This window comes from Styela clava, chromosome 8 (assembly GCF_964204865.1).
Source record: "Styela clava chromosome 8, kaStyClav1.hap1.2, whole genome shotgun sequence".
In the NCBI taxonomy this organism is placed as follows: domain Eukaryota; kingdom Metazoa; phylum Chordata; class Ascidiacea; order Stolidobranchia; family Styelidae; genus Styela; species Styela clava.
In genome coordinates, this window is record NC_135257.1 from 15,895,107 (window position 1) to 15,908,791 (window position 13,685).

At 33.2% G+C, this 13,685-nt stretch overlaps 1 protein-coding gene across 1 annotated transcript; it reads left to right on the forward strand.

Annotated features, from left to right (window-relative positions):
- Window positions 1-193: 193 nt before the first annotated feature.
- LOC120345775 (serine/threonine-protein kinase NLK-like) lies at window positions 194-12,677 on the forward strand. Its single transcript, XM_039415324.2, has 9 exons — window positions 194-482; window positions 1,208-1,337; window positions 1,581-1,633; window positions 2,197-2,303; window positions 4,327-4,495; window positions 6,432-6,558; window positions 7,365-7,583; window positions 8,714-8,936; window positions 9,755-12,677. The coding sequence occupies exons 1-9, from the start codon at window positions 421-423 to the stop codon at window positions 9,901-9,903; spliced, it is 1,239 nt and encodes a 412-aa protein (XP_039271258.1). The 5' UTR covers window positions 194-420; the 3' UTR covers window positions 9,904-12,677.
- Window positions 12,678-13,685: the final 1,008 nt, after the last annotated feature.

The following is a 13,685-nucleotide window of genomic DNA, read 5'->3' on the forward strand; positions in this document are numbered from 1 at the left end:
GGCAATCCATTTTAAACCTAACAACAACAACAACAACAACATGTCCTGATGCAAAAAGCTTTGTTTGGAATGAAACACACTATTCGACTCCTACCACACAAAATCCATCGTTTTTTGTTTTGATTTTTTCAAGACGCATTCTCGCTTTAGTCGGGTTCCGGATTGTAAACATTTGCACATTGTCTCTGGAAGCGTTTGCATGCACTGAGATTAGGAAAAGCCCACGGTAGTTTTAGTTGAACATCTAGGCAGCTATCTATCAACAGATATATGTTAAGTAATGTTCACAAACCTATAAACTTGGGATCTTAGATCCGTAGACCAGTAGACTGTTTGATAACGGAGTCGTGGGTACAAGTCGTACAACCTTCTCAATAAATAGACTAGGCCCTACAGCAATAGCAGAATAGTCTGCATCTGATGGAGGCAGCGAATGTAGACGTTGACAAACCTATTGGATATGGAGCGTTTGGTGTAGTCTGGTATGTAAACTGCTAAATATATTTCGTATACTTATGACACTTATGAGTTGTTTGACTGCCAGGATACGATACTCAAAGTCGAAAGTATTTGAACTAATTAACCCAGTCAGCCAGTGAAGTTTTTGAAGAACAAGTACCGTACAGCTTGCCTGACTAAATTAAAAAGCACAAGTGTACACTAGTAGACTATTGATATCTCACACTCGGTACTGGTACCGGTACGGTACCAGACTAGTGCACTAGTCTAATTTTGATTTTCACTCGTGTTTTATTTTTTCGATTCCGGCGGTTAAACTTTTATTTTTTTATTCAGTTTCCTGACTATTTGATACATATGATAATTTTGTGATTGAAGAACAAAATGAATGTTTCAAATTTTCGATTCACGGTAGTCAACCACAGATTTGAAATTTCTGGTTTACCCAAATAATACTGCTTTTTTTAAGATAAATTAACAGGCTTTTGAAATTATTAGAATTAGGCTACTGCAAAAATCCCAAGAATTCATATCGAAATATCGGACTTTAGCATCATAGAATAGTTACCGGTATCAAATCCAATATAATAATGTATTTTATTCTGATAAGGTATTTGATATAATAAGATAAGAAAGCATGTTTGTGATTTTCATAATAAAGTCGTTATGAAATATTTCAAACATTGGATTGTTGAAACATACTTTTTTTAAATTTTTATAACAACTAAAAAATTATTTTATTTGGAAGGTCGGTGAAAGATCCAAGAGATGGCAGACGAGTTGCATTGAAAAAAATACCGAATGTATTTCACAATGTTGTCACTGCTAAACGAGTTCTTCGTGAACTTAAAATATTATGTTTTGTCAATCATGAAAATGTAAGTTTTGCATATTATTATGACACAAATGAGATAAAATGCCTTTTTTTATTTTATTTTACAAGTTGCAGTAATTACATCATCAAATTGTTTACGGATGTCTCTTAATTTATTTTGAACTAAATTATCACTGATCTTGAAAAACTTCATATTTCATAACAGTGTCAAATTTTACAGTCCAGAATTGTATAGTAATTGAAGAACTAAAGATCAAACAATTGAAATTCAATATTTAATTTTTAGATTTTATCTGCGGTAGATTTGTTACAGCCAACAGAGCGACCTTTCGATGAAATGTAGGTTGCTTTCCTATTCCTAATTTTTATGAATCAAAACCAAGTCGGAAGTCACTGTTATTAACTTTAAGATATAACTTACAATTATTATCCAATTAATTAGCATAATCAATCCGATAGTTGAAGCAACCACAAAATATTTTTCTGAAATAGGGATTTGTTATCTGGATTATTCAATTATAATTAGGTTCTTGATGAATATCAACTTGAATCATTTGGTAATATTCATCAGGAAATAAACACATTTCGTATCTCTCGATTACCACTTCTCCATACTACCTCATCTTTTGTACTTCACGATTCATGCTAACAGTTGCTGTCAGTTGCTGTTTTAAAACTTATCGAGTCAAATTCTTGTCTTGTTGACCTAAATTTATTCACTTGCTATCTATATGTGGTTTGTTACCGCTTCTGAAGCGATTACTTTACTCTGCATTTCATAATTGATCTAATTTAAATATTTCTCTATTTCTGGTAGGGTTCGGTTCAATAACACAGAAATTGTTATGGATTTCAGTGGTAAATTATGTATTCCAATTTTTAAATCGACTTGTTTGTTTCAGGTATGTTATGACTCCATTGATGCATACTGATCTACACAAAATTATAGTCTCACAACAGCCTTTGACAGAAGATCATGTGAAGTTATTTCTGTACCAAATACTGAGAGGTATAATTCATATTATTAAATACAAAAATAAAATTATTTTCTCCCTTTGAAGATTTTGAGGTTGGGAGTAAGGATTTGTAAACTGTTCATCATGATACGCCTCAAGCATGTCTGTTTATTAGTTAAAAATATAAATTTGAATAAAAATTTAGTAATGCTGTGTGATTTCACTGTATCTCAAGGCAATCAAGTTTAGGTATCTATATCATGAATTCCCCATATACATTCAATCTAAGCCCCTTTTACCCGATGAATCATTAGAAAAATGAATCACCATATAAAAAAAAAATTATATTTGAAATTTGCAAGAGGGTTAATGAAATATTCATCAGGGATGGCCAATATCGAATAGTTCACTATTTCGAATACATTCGAAATTATTTTTTTTGAATATGAAATTTCGAATACTTCGAAAATAAAATCCACTAATTGAAGCTTATCTAAATGTATGTAGGAATTTCCATACAATAAGCAATGGAATAACTGCTATCTAAAGTTACAACCTAGCCAAATTACCAGGCATTTCATATTTGCAGATTATTGCAGTATATATTTTATATACCATGAGTCATGTTAACAGAATTAAATTAATACGACAATAGTGGGATCGATGATGGATTTGAATATTTGCGCAACACAAAATCATCCTAGTAAAACGCCCATACTTTTAAATACCAACAATTATCCAAATTATTTGTCAAAAAGCGGGATAAAGTATGAGGTATTTTTCCGACTTGTGACAATTTTTTCGTGAGTACAAAAATACGAATCAAAAATTAATTATATTCGGGAACTTTATCCACACATTTCAAGTCCGCAGATCGCCGTTGTATGTTTGAGTAATAATACTTTCATTATTTCATAAATATGAAAATAGGAATCAAAAACTATTTATTATCGGGTAGTTTACCCACACATTCTAAGTCCACAGATCGCCGTTGTATTTTGTAAATACGAAAATAGGAATCAAAAATTAATATTAATCGCGAGTTTGCCACACAATTTATGTCCACAGATTGCCGTGATATTGTGCCGAATATAATTAGTTTTTGATTCTTATTTTCGTACTCACGAAGTTCAATAAGTCCACATGGCAAATAGGACGATGTCTATTTTTAGCACTCAAAAAAGAGGTTTTTCCATGTAGGCCTCCAATAAGACGGGTAGAAAAATTGTGTCCCTGTTGTTCAGTAATGCTGATAGGCTCTAATAATTATATATGTTTAGAACCAGATCATGTTAGTTTGGTAGAATCATACTCACAGAATTAACTATTTTTAACAAATGAGCGGTTAATTTAAGTTGTAAAGCGGCAATCATTTTAGACAACCTATTAACCCGAATGTCGAAATAATTTTGGAATGTGATAAGTACTACACTGTACGTCCACAGGTTATTTCACAGCTGTGTTTTCCTATCCCTGTCGTGTTCTGCTGAATCGGCAAAACGAAAGGGTCACAAATCACTTTATCTCGGTGGCCGTGTTTCTCTTTAAAGTAACGATAACCAGCCTGCGATTAAATATCATGATTGGCAGACCCTAAGACCCAAATATAAGGTTACACAAATCATGCTTGGGAAGACTCATGCGAATAATAAGCAGGCCACATAGAAATAAAATAAACATACTTTCTCAATTTTTCGACGTAATGGAAATGAATTTGTAAATTAAAAGCCACGTACACGAATGTCGGCAATGTCCACCCACGCAAACGTGCAAATGTGTCGCAACACTATGCGACGTACGGTCGCACAGAATATAAACAATCAAAGTGCCGATTCTATTTCATCGTCATTACAATACGTGAGACAGCGTAAAAAGTCGTTTGAAGATTCCCGTTAAAAGGAAACACCACGTTTACGGCGAAAAATGGCTACTATTCGGAATTATTCGAAAATCAGCCGAAAAGGTATTCGAATACTTTGATATTCGAATATTCGATTCGTTTTGGACAACCCTGATATTCATGCTTGACGAGTTGACAACGCGCACCTAACATTCTTTTGCTTCCGTGTGTTCCAGGCATGAAGTATCTACACGCAGCCAAAATATTACACAGAGATGTGAAACCAGGAAATCTCCTTGTTAACAGTGATTGCAGACTCAAAATTTGTGATTTTGGTTTAGCTCGAGTTGAAGAACCAGATGCATCAAAATATATGACACAAGAAGTTGTTACACAGTATTACAGGTTCGAAAGAATTGTTGCTTATAGTCAAGTTAATATTAATTTTATAGAAATTTTAGCGAACTCTGAACAAAAGGGCACATTATAAACGTTTGGATATTAATTGAGACATTGGGAACCATTAACTGGAAGTATTTTCAATGTAATACACTTGGTGTTATAATTCACTCACTATTGCAGTGATTAATAATTTGCAAGGCACTGTTGTGTGAGGGGATGGAGGTTCATTTTTTTATATGATGCATTTCATCGCTAACTAGCTCCTGTGAAAGCACAGATTTATAAGGACATACTATTTTTTGGAAGGACTGAAATATCCCGGTACGTCTTTGCCAATTCAACTTTTTACAATCTGGGTGAAATGATGCGGCATGGGATTTGGACTTGACATAACTCATGAGTAATAATAATATAACTTGCGGGTTAGATAACTGTTTAATCAACCACTATGCCATCGCAACCATTATAACCCCAACTTCAGAGTTTGGTTCACATAACTGATGCTAGATACAGTCTTCTACAATTTAGGTATATCTCTGAATGATTTCTTCTGTTTTCTTGAGTATTTGTTTGAGAATTGTAATGAAGGCGCGAGTAATTAACATTCATTGTAGTAACCAGAATATTTATCCCATCAAATTGCTAATTTTGTTTCAAGACTGGAATTGGGAAAATTTCCTTTTCATGATTTATGCTTCAATTCAGTTCAAGCAGACTTATCATAATATATATACGTGAACAAGGTCAATATGATGCCTTTAGACTGAAAACTAATAAATAAAGGCTTTTATAATTTAGGCTAGCACATCTGGATAGAATCTATTCAAGAGTGAATTTAATCTCATCATGCATAATTTATTTACGTTTTGTTTTTCAAGAATAAATTTAGGCTAATTTTGCAATCAATCAGTTATAAATCCTTAATAATGAAGACGGGCCTACTAATCTGTACTGATTCTTATTTGATTGGTGTATATAAAAACTACTTGATTTATTTTTGAATATTTATGACTGTACTAAGAGTAGGAATAGCCATAACTTTGCAATAATCTGGATTTAAATCAAATCAAAGTATTCTTCTCATGATGATATATCCCCATTTTACTCGATAAAACTAGAAAGAAGTAGCTAGTTTTACACAAAAATGTTTATTTTTTCGGATCTTTTTCGATACAGTTCTAACAGGATTAGATCTGGTTTCGATCAGATAATCAATTTTTTTAGAAATTCTAAACAGTGATGACATCTTCGTTGACCACATAAATTGAGTTTATACTGAGCATATGCCACAAGCCAATTAATTTCAGTTGTTTATATTATTATCTGATCCATTGGATCTTATTATTTGAATGATTCATTTTTTTCGAAGTAAATTATCCTAACTAGTTCATAAATTATGAATATGTTTTTCATTTATTTGGCTTTTTGTGCGAACGTAAACTCAGATACACACCCTGGGGGCTTGATGCTGACGCAAATACTGTCTCGCCACCTAATTTCCAAGATATTAAACTTGATTATCATCGGAAATATGCCTCAATTCTTTTGTCAGTCATAATATGAAGACGATCGATAATTTTACGCATTTAATTTTAATATTTTGGTTTAATTAAGTTCTTGTGGTATCTAAGGCATTTGATATTATATCCGTTATTTTGATCCATTTTCTTCCTGTTTGTTATTATTATATTTTAATGAAAATGCTAATTTCAGAATATATTTTGTCAAATAAATTCAAATCGCAATTTTTATCAGTAACCTTATAATGAATAGCAATGCAAAATTTTGAATTTGAAAATTCAATTTTATTTAGTGTTCGATTGGCTCATCTAAAAAAAAAAATAAATTTATTAGTGGTGTGAGCTTTTTTGCCATTTTCGCTTGTACTATTTAGTCAACGTTACAAACTTGTTATTTTTATCTTTCAATTTTCATTCAGAGCTCCAGAATTACTGATGGGTGCTCGTCACTATACTAGTGCTATTGATGTATGGAGTGTTGGGTGCATCTTTGCTGAATTATTAAGTAGAAAAATATTATTTCAAGCAAATAGTCCAGTCACTCAGGTAAAATTATTTTGTAATACGGATTTGAATAAAATTCTATTTTTTCAAGATCCACAAGAAGATCATCATGTTACCATTGTCATGGTAACTGTAACATAGTCTGGAATGGTAGTTTTGGATTAAAATTGATTGAATAATATGATAAATCTATCTCGCTTGGTGTAAGCGAGTAATTTATTTGCATGAGAGGTTTTCTATACATAATACGAGAATAGTTTGAAATACTGGGATCAGAAGGTAATTATGATTTTTCCCAAATTTTCATGATTCGTTGCCCCCCTTCCAAAGAGTCTCAACACCCCTTGACCCCCGTTTTTCTTCAATAAAAGACCCATTTTTTTACATGTTTCCATCAGTTATTCTATTCGTCACCTTTAAAGTAAATAAACTAGTGTGAATGAATAAATTGTCAAAGAATTAAAGAAATTAAAATTTGATGCACTTCAAATTAATGTACACTTCGCAAATGGTACCTTGTGAAAGCCATAATCACACAGTTAAAATGACAAATTTTATATTAAAAACAGTATCATGCAACCAGATTAATGATATTAAGGTGAATTCCTAAATGCAAAATTATAATATATTTTTAATATCCTATGCTCATTGATGTGGTTTCCACTTTTCATGAGACACAATTATGCTGTGCCCTATAATTCCTGATGGTTCTTTGTATTTCGCTGACTGTCTAATAGTCTTGATAAAGCATTTAAGTTTTGATACTCTGAATTATGATATTGTTGGTTTTTATTTGTTCAATACTAAAGTAATTTATGACTGATTAACATTGATTGATTTTTTCAAAGATTGATATGATTATCAGCTTACTTGGTGAAAGAAATACAACATCAACAGAGCATTACATTCCTCATCCGTCGCAACAGTATTCCAGTAACACTCAGCCCACAACTGCAATGAGAGTCCCAGCCAACAGAACATCTTCTCCTGAGAATTTTTATCTTGTTGCACCAAATATGACTCATGAAGCTGCTCATTTACTTTCTAGGCTGTTAGTTTGGAATCCAGTAAGTATGGTATCTTTCAATATCTCAGACAGGGTTGTGAGTGTGGGAAAATGTACAATCAACTTCGGGTTGAAATAAATTTGACTGCAACTCCAGCTTCAAAACTCAGATTTGATTATGCAAGTCCCCTCCCCTTCAATAGAATGTTGAAAGTACTGCATTGAATCTATGGGTCCTGAGTTTCTGAAGAAAGTTTTGACCTATCATCATCATTGAAAATATGAAATTCCGACTTCCGCGAATTCAAAATTTAATCCCCATACCGATCAGTTGGAAAATTTGAATCCAACTACGACTCTAGTGAAAACTTGCCAAACTCTAACTTCTCAGATTTGTTCATGCTACGAATAATCTTTCTACTTGAAACAACCAATCTCGATGTGTCTTAGCTTAGGATTAATAATGCTGTACCTAAACTTTCTCTCTATTCATGTTAAATGTACAATATGAAAGTAAGGGATAGATCAGAGGTTCCCAAGCTTTTTTCAGGTCGACCCCAAAGACAACTTTCAAGTGTCCAGTGCGACCCCAGGTCAATATATATATTTTATGGAACTTTAGAACTTCTTTCACTGGACTTTTGAGATTGGTCATGTGATGTTATTAAGTAAAATAAGCTAAAACCAAACAGTGATGTCACAATAATCCATCCATCCTCTACCATAACTCAGCGGACCCCATGACCTGTTTGCGACCCTACCTACTTATCACTCCGACCCAATTTGGAGTCGCGATCCCTGGTTCGGGAACCCCTGGGATAGATGAATCAAGTTAAAATTTTTAACATTTTAACTTTAATGTGCCCAATAAATGCTACAGTTTTATAAATAATTTACCATTTCTAAGATTTATTTTTAAGATAGACATTTTGGCCCTCATATCTTCAACTAGATTGATGTTGCCCACGAGTTAGTTATCTTTCATTTACGTCCTGGCTAATTCCAAAATTTCATTCATGACCAAACCACAGGGTGTATTATTTTGAACAGCTTTCATTATTGAAAAAATAATGGCCAATTGGCCATCACAAATCCAGTAGCTTAGTTCATATTAGTATCATTTTGTTAAAAGGAAATACATACATCTTTCACTTCCTCATTTATAACAATGAACTGTTTCTATTTCGATAGAAGAAACGAGTGTCGTGCGCAGAAGCTTTACGGCATGTCTACTGCCGCAATGGTAGGTTGAGGTATCACACGAGTCTTTGTTTGTGTTGCCATCTGAGTGGAATAGGCACCGATGGGAGACAGAGTCTAAGAGTTGCAACTGAAGTTGAACTTGAACCTGTTCCGTCGTCAACTTTTAACGATTCTTATGAAAATGTTCTGAAGACAACGGACCAAATAAGAAGTAAGTTTAGATATAAGTCACTAGTTCATTAAGGATTTATATTTTCAGTGATGATGATTTGTTTTCTAGTTATAGAGCTTCATGGCGTAAATATGTGAGATTGCTTTTCAGAAATAGAATCAATAAATTTTAGTATTCAGACCACTTTAATCACATGTTATATGTAAATAGATATGACAGATAAAACAGTTGTCCTTGACCTGTTTAATAAATATTCCTCCCTTTGCGTATTTTGGAACTCTTCCTTCCTCGTTACACTGCATAAAATTCAGTTTGTTCAATCCTCAACAAACCATGATCTAGTGTTACACACAACTCTGTACAGTTTGTGAATAGTTTATTTGTGCATAAATATATATGATGATAATACTAAATAAGTTGAAAACAAAAAAAAACTTACTAATCCCATACCTGACATGGTCTGGTAACCGGACGAGAGGCCGTGGTTTGCCATATGGATGAGTTGTCTTATCTGCTCTCCTCTCCCCCAGGATAAATATGTAAATACTATCCTAAGTGAGAAAAATGAGTAATACTACAAGCAAATATTTTCTTGATTTCCTGGTAAAATGTTTTTCTGGTAACAATAAAATTCTTCCAGGAAGTCATTCCTGATTGGGGAACACTGGCTAAAACATTAGTTTGAAGCAAGTAAGATAAAAAAAAACGTGTTTGATCAGAATTAAGCAATGACAATGTTTCTTTATAATATTTCTAAGTTATCTCAAAGTATTTTAATCAAAAATCGTTATTTACAATGTTGGTTTTCACTTCCAATATTTCACACATAATGATTCACTGTGATTTCTTGTTTACAGGCAGCATTGCTCAGTTTGTCAACAGTCAGCCATGTGGCAGGAAGGTACCACTGTGCATAAACACTGAAAGCTCAGTATTTTCTAAATTTATGGCTTCCACAGTCGCTCATTCACATGCAAATACTTCCTCATCTCCTTATGTGCAGTAAATCAAAATCATTGCTAACCAAACATGGTATATCAAAATATGTCTGTATAATTTGCTTTCAAATCATAATGATTATATCATGATTTTACGGAATAGTAGATGTCACTGATTATTGAAAATTCAAATTATTTCCATTCCCGAACACTATTATATATAGAGTACCGCACTTTTTGGACAGTGTTTAAAATTGTTGTGTCACACTTGTCCCAATTGTATAAATATCACTTCATATGAATAATCTAACCTTCTGCTGAAGTTTTTATCTGTCCTAACTCAGATGTTACAATGAATTCGCTTCATATGCTTCCCTGAATCATTTGTGTCACTGTCACAATATATGTCTACATTAACTCAGAACAATGGGATAAATGGGCTAAACAGGGCGTGTGACATTTTTGAAACACCGCTCTTCGGATATGAACATCTCCATACATACCTTAACGTTTAACAGCTTTCTGCAAAAGTCACTTTTTCATTTATCTGGAATAATGCAGCTAACATGATGATTTTGATCTATATGAACTCATGATTTCAGTTTTATTTCTTGGATGAAATTAAATACAATTACCATGTTTGACAGATATTAATATTTTCTGAGATTCTTTACCCTTTGAATATTTCTTTTTTTGCACTATAGTACTGCAGTCATATGAACTATTCTGAAAACAGTATCGTTTTTACCTTTTTATACTTTTTTTGGTTTTAATTGTTTCTTGCCAGTTCTTATTGAATTCAGCATTTTATCTTTCATGTTATTTACTGTATTGTGATACTATTCATGTGGGTGCTTGAACGTTGATGACATCATACACATTCTTTCTGTCTTTTTTTCTTGTCCTGGTGCTGCATTTTTGTTTGTAAATTTTGGTGGTTTCATCCCACGAGAGGCTTATGCTTGCATTCTATCTAGTGCAGAAGGGATTTTTTGTCATTTTTCTTCAAAACTTGATAATGAACAATTCTAGTACACGAATCTCCTTTGCTTGCCATTTTTATCTCTATGTATACAAGTTTAGTTCACACAAAAGAGTCTGTACATTTGGAAATTGTAAATATATGTGCAGTACTTGATTGCTAAATTCTGTAACTGATAACTGTGAATGTTCAGTTACTTATGAATTACCTGAGCGAGTAGTTGCCTCGTATTGGAGTTTTATATCAAGCCATTTGTATAATTTGAGTTCAATCTTATTTATAATTGGAACCACCTTTTCCAGCACACATAAAACAGGCTTTCTATAGCTTTTCAGTGAAATTGAACTACCTGAATTACGTTACCTCTTGTATTACCAGAAGCTGGCCAATAACACAAAATTTTTAATATTTTATGATATTTTATAATAATTGTATTGCCATGTTGCTTGTTTATCAGAAAACTTATAATTTGCTACTTATTGTTAAATGACTTAAATGGTAATGCTTTTGTGATCAAAATGTGTAGTCATAGTCTGTGGTGCAAAGCTTGGACACAAGTAATATTTTTGATATTTTCATGATCTACACCAGGGGTCGGCAACCTTTTGTCACTCGCGGGCCAAAATTAAAGGTTGCAAGTCATTGGCGGGCCGCACATGTTTTTAGAAAGTTATAAACCGAACGGATGGCTGACGAATCACATTTTTCTACACATATCAGAAGTTAGATTTTAAGCATCGCACGGGGACTGACCATTTGAATATTTTCCGCGCCATTTAACCATTTGCACTTAGCATCAACTTTTCTGCGTTTTGTTGCCATTTGTCTAATTATAATTAAATTATAGCCTCATTAAACGAGTAGTTGTGAATTATATACTTGTTAGGTTATAATATAATTTAGTTTAAACGTGTCTCGAAATAAATTCTGTTACGTAAAGAATATGATCGCCAAAACAGCAGATTTGTTACTATAATTCAATGAAGCGTCACGGGCCGGATTATATTGCTCCGTGGGTCGTAGATTGCCGACCCCTGATCAACACTTTTAAGAGAGTTTCATTCTTATTCAACTCATTCTTGCAGTTGAAATTTCATGACAATTTTGTTTAGAAATGGTCCGGGTCATCTACCATGTTTGTAATTAACAATAATTATGATGCAGATTGCAGACAAATCATAAATGTTCATTTCTGTCTTTTTCTTCTGTACTGGTCTTTTGTTCTAGGATACGATATTCATATGTATCCTAGGGTAGAGGAAAGCCGAACCACGGCCTCTCATCCAGTTACCAGCCCATGTCAGGTATATGATTAGTTAACCAGTGATTTGTTTCAGATGCAAGGACTCTGATGTTTATTGCTCTGCATAACTGCATTTTTTGCACTATACCCTGCTTTATTTAAACACCATGATATAAAAAATTTGATTTCGGATGAGCTCTAGTTGTTATGAAAGTTTTTCTTGCTAATGTTTGAATGAGCTTTGAATGTAAACTAAATTCTTGCCAAGTGGTAGGTTTTTATCATCCCATACAAATGAGCCTTCTTCCTATTTCAACCCAATATTCTTTACTATTAAATCATATCTAAGAGAGATCAACTGATTTTAATCAAGCAATTGCTTCTGTCCACTCAAGTCCTAAAAACATATAACATTCTTTGGTGCCATTTTAGGTGCAAAATCATATGTTATCTTGATACTGATGCTCTATTTTACGACCTTTGACATTGCAGTTTTATTCCTGTTAACTTTGATTTATTTATATTACTTGTGCACTTTTTGTGAACGTTTATTTATGTCATTGTGCAACTTATTTGATTTAGAAAAACAATAAATTTTGCACTCCCGTGAAACCCTTTTCGTTTGCTGTGATTTTCGTAGTATTTCTACCGGTTCAGACTGGGGACACGGTTTGAGAAGTCAGTCGGGGAAGTTAATGTATTTACAAAATTTGGATAATCACGTTGAGGAATGTTGAGTTTCAGTCATGATAGCATTTATATATTATATTGTTTAAATACTTTTTCACAGGGGACATGCAAATGAATGTACCCAGGTGCAAATGTTCGCGGGTGCTTAGATCTGCAGGAGCTAATGACGGCGAATGCCGAAGTATACGGGTACTGTCGCCGATAATAGCCTCACTGGCTTGAAAACGGTATAACGAAACTTGGACCATGCATTACATAAATTGTAGTGTTATACCGTTATAAATTTAGCATATCGTCACGCTGATAATCGACTTGCGTAAGTCATTTTTAGCAGTTCTGAGAAAAACGTAAAAAACTTCCTAATGATATTGTTATGCCACTGAGAGTCAATAATTTGTGATTGTTCAATTTTTTGATCGTAGCCGGATTTAGTATAATTTGTATGACGTAGTTAAGTGACGTCATAATGGCGCACTGTGACTTAGGCAGAAATGTGTCTATGACTTGGGGTCATACGCAATTTTGCAACTTGACTATATGCACCAGTCCTGAAAACCAAACATTCCAGAAACGAATGTAATTTTCTAAATGTCTAATCCCCAAAATAGCTAATCAGTTTCAATTACATTATTTTTTATGTTTAAAAATATATATTTCATCAATATAAGACGTTCTGCACACCCACTGAAATAAGATTAAGAATAAATATAAAGAATAAAACAACAATGCATCCAATTTAAAAGCCAACCAAGGTGAATTGGACTCGGACAGTGAATATCACAAGTGCACGCCTTCCTATACTGTAGTATAAATTCAAATTAGTACGCGCTAAGCTAGAATCCGAGATGCAAAAACTCGAAAATATGTCGCCGGGGCTATTTTGCCTTTGTGACGTCACAATAGTCCCATGGTAACAATGGTAATTCATTATGACG

Coding starts and splice junctions, on each gene's coding strand:
- LOC120345775 (XM_039415324.2), top strand. CDS start 421: ATGGAGGCAGCGAATGTAGACGTTGACAAACCTATTGGATATGGAGCG. Junction 1,338..1,580: donor GTTTTGTCAATCATGAAAAT/GTAAGTTTTGCA, acceptor TTTAATTTTTAG/ATTTTATCTGCGGTAGATTT. Junction 7,584..8,713: donor GGCTGTTAGTTTGGAATCCA/GTAAGTATGGTA, acceptor CTATTTCGATAG/AAGAAACGAGTGTCGTGCGC.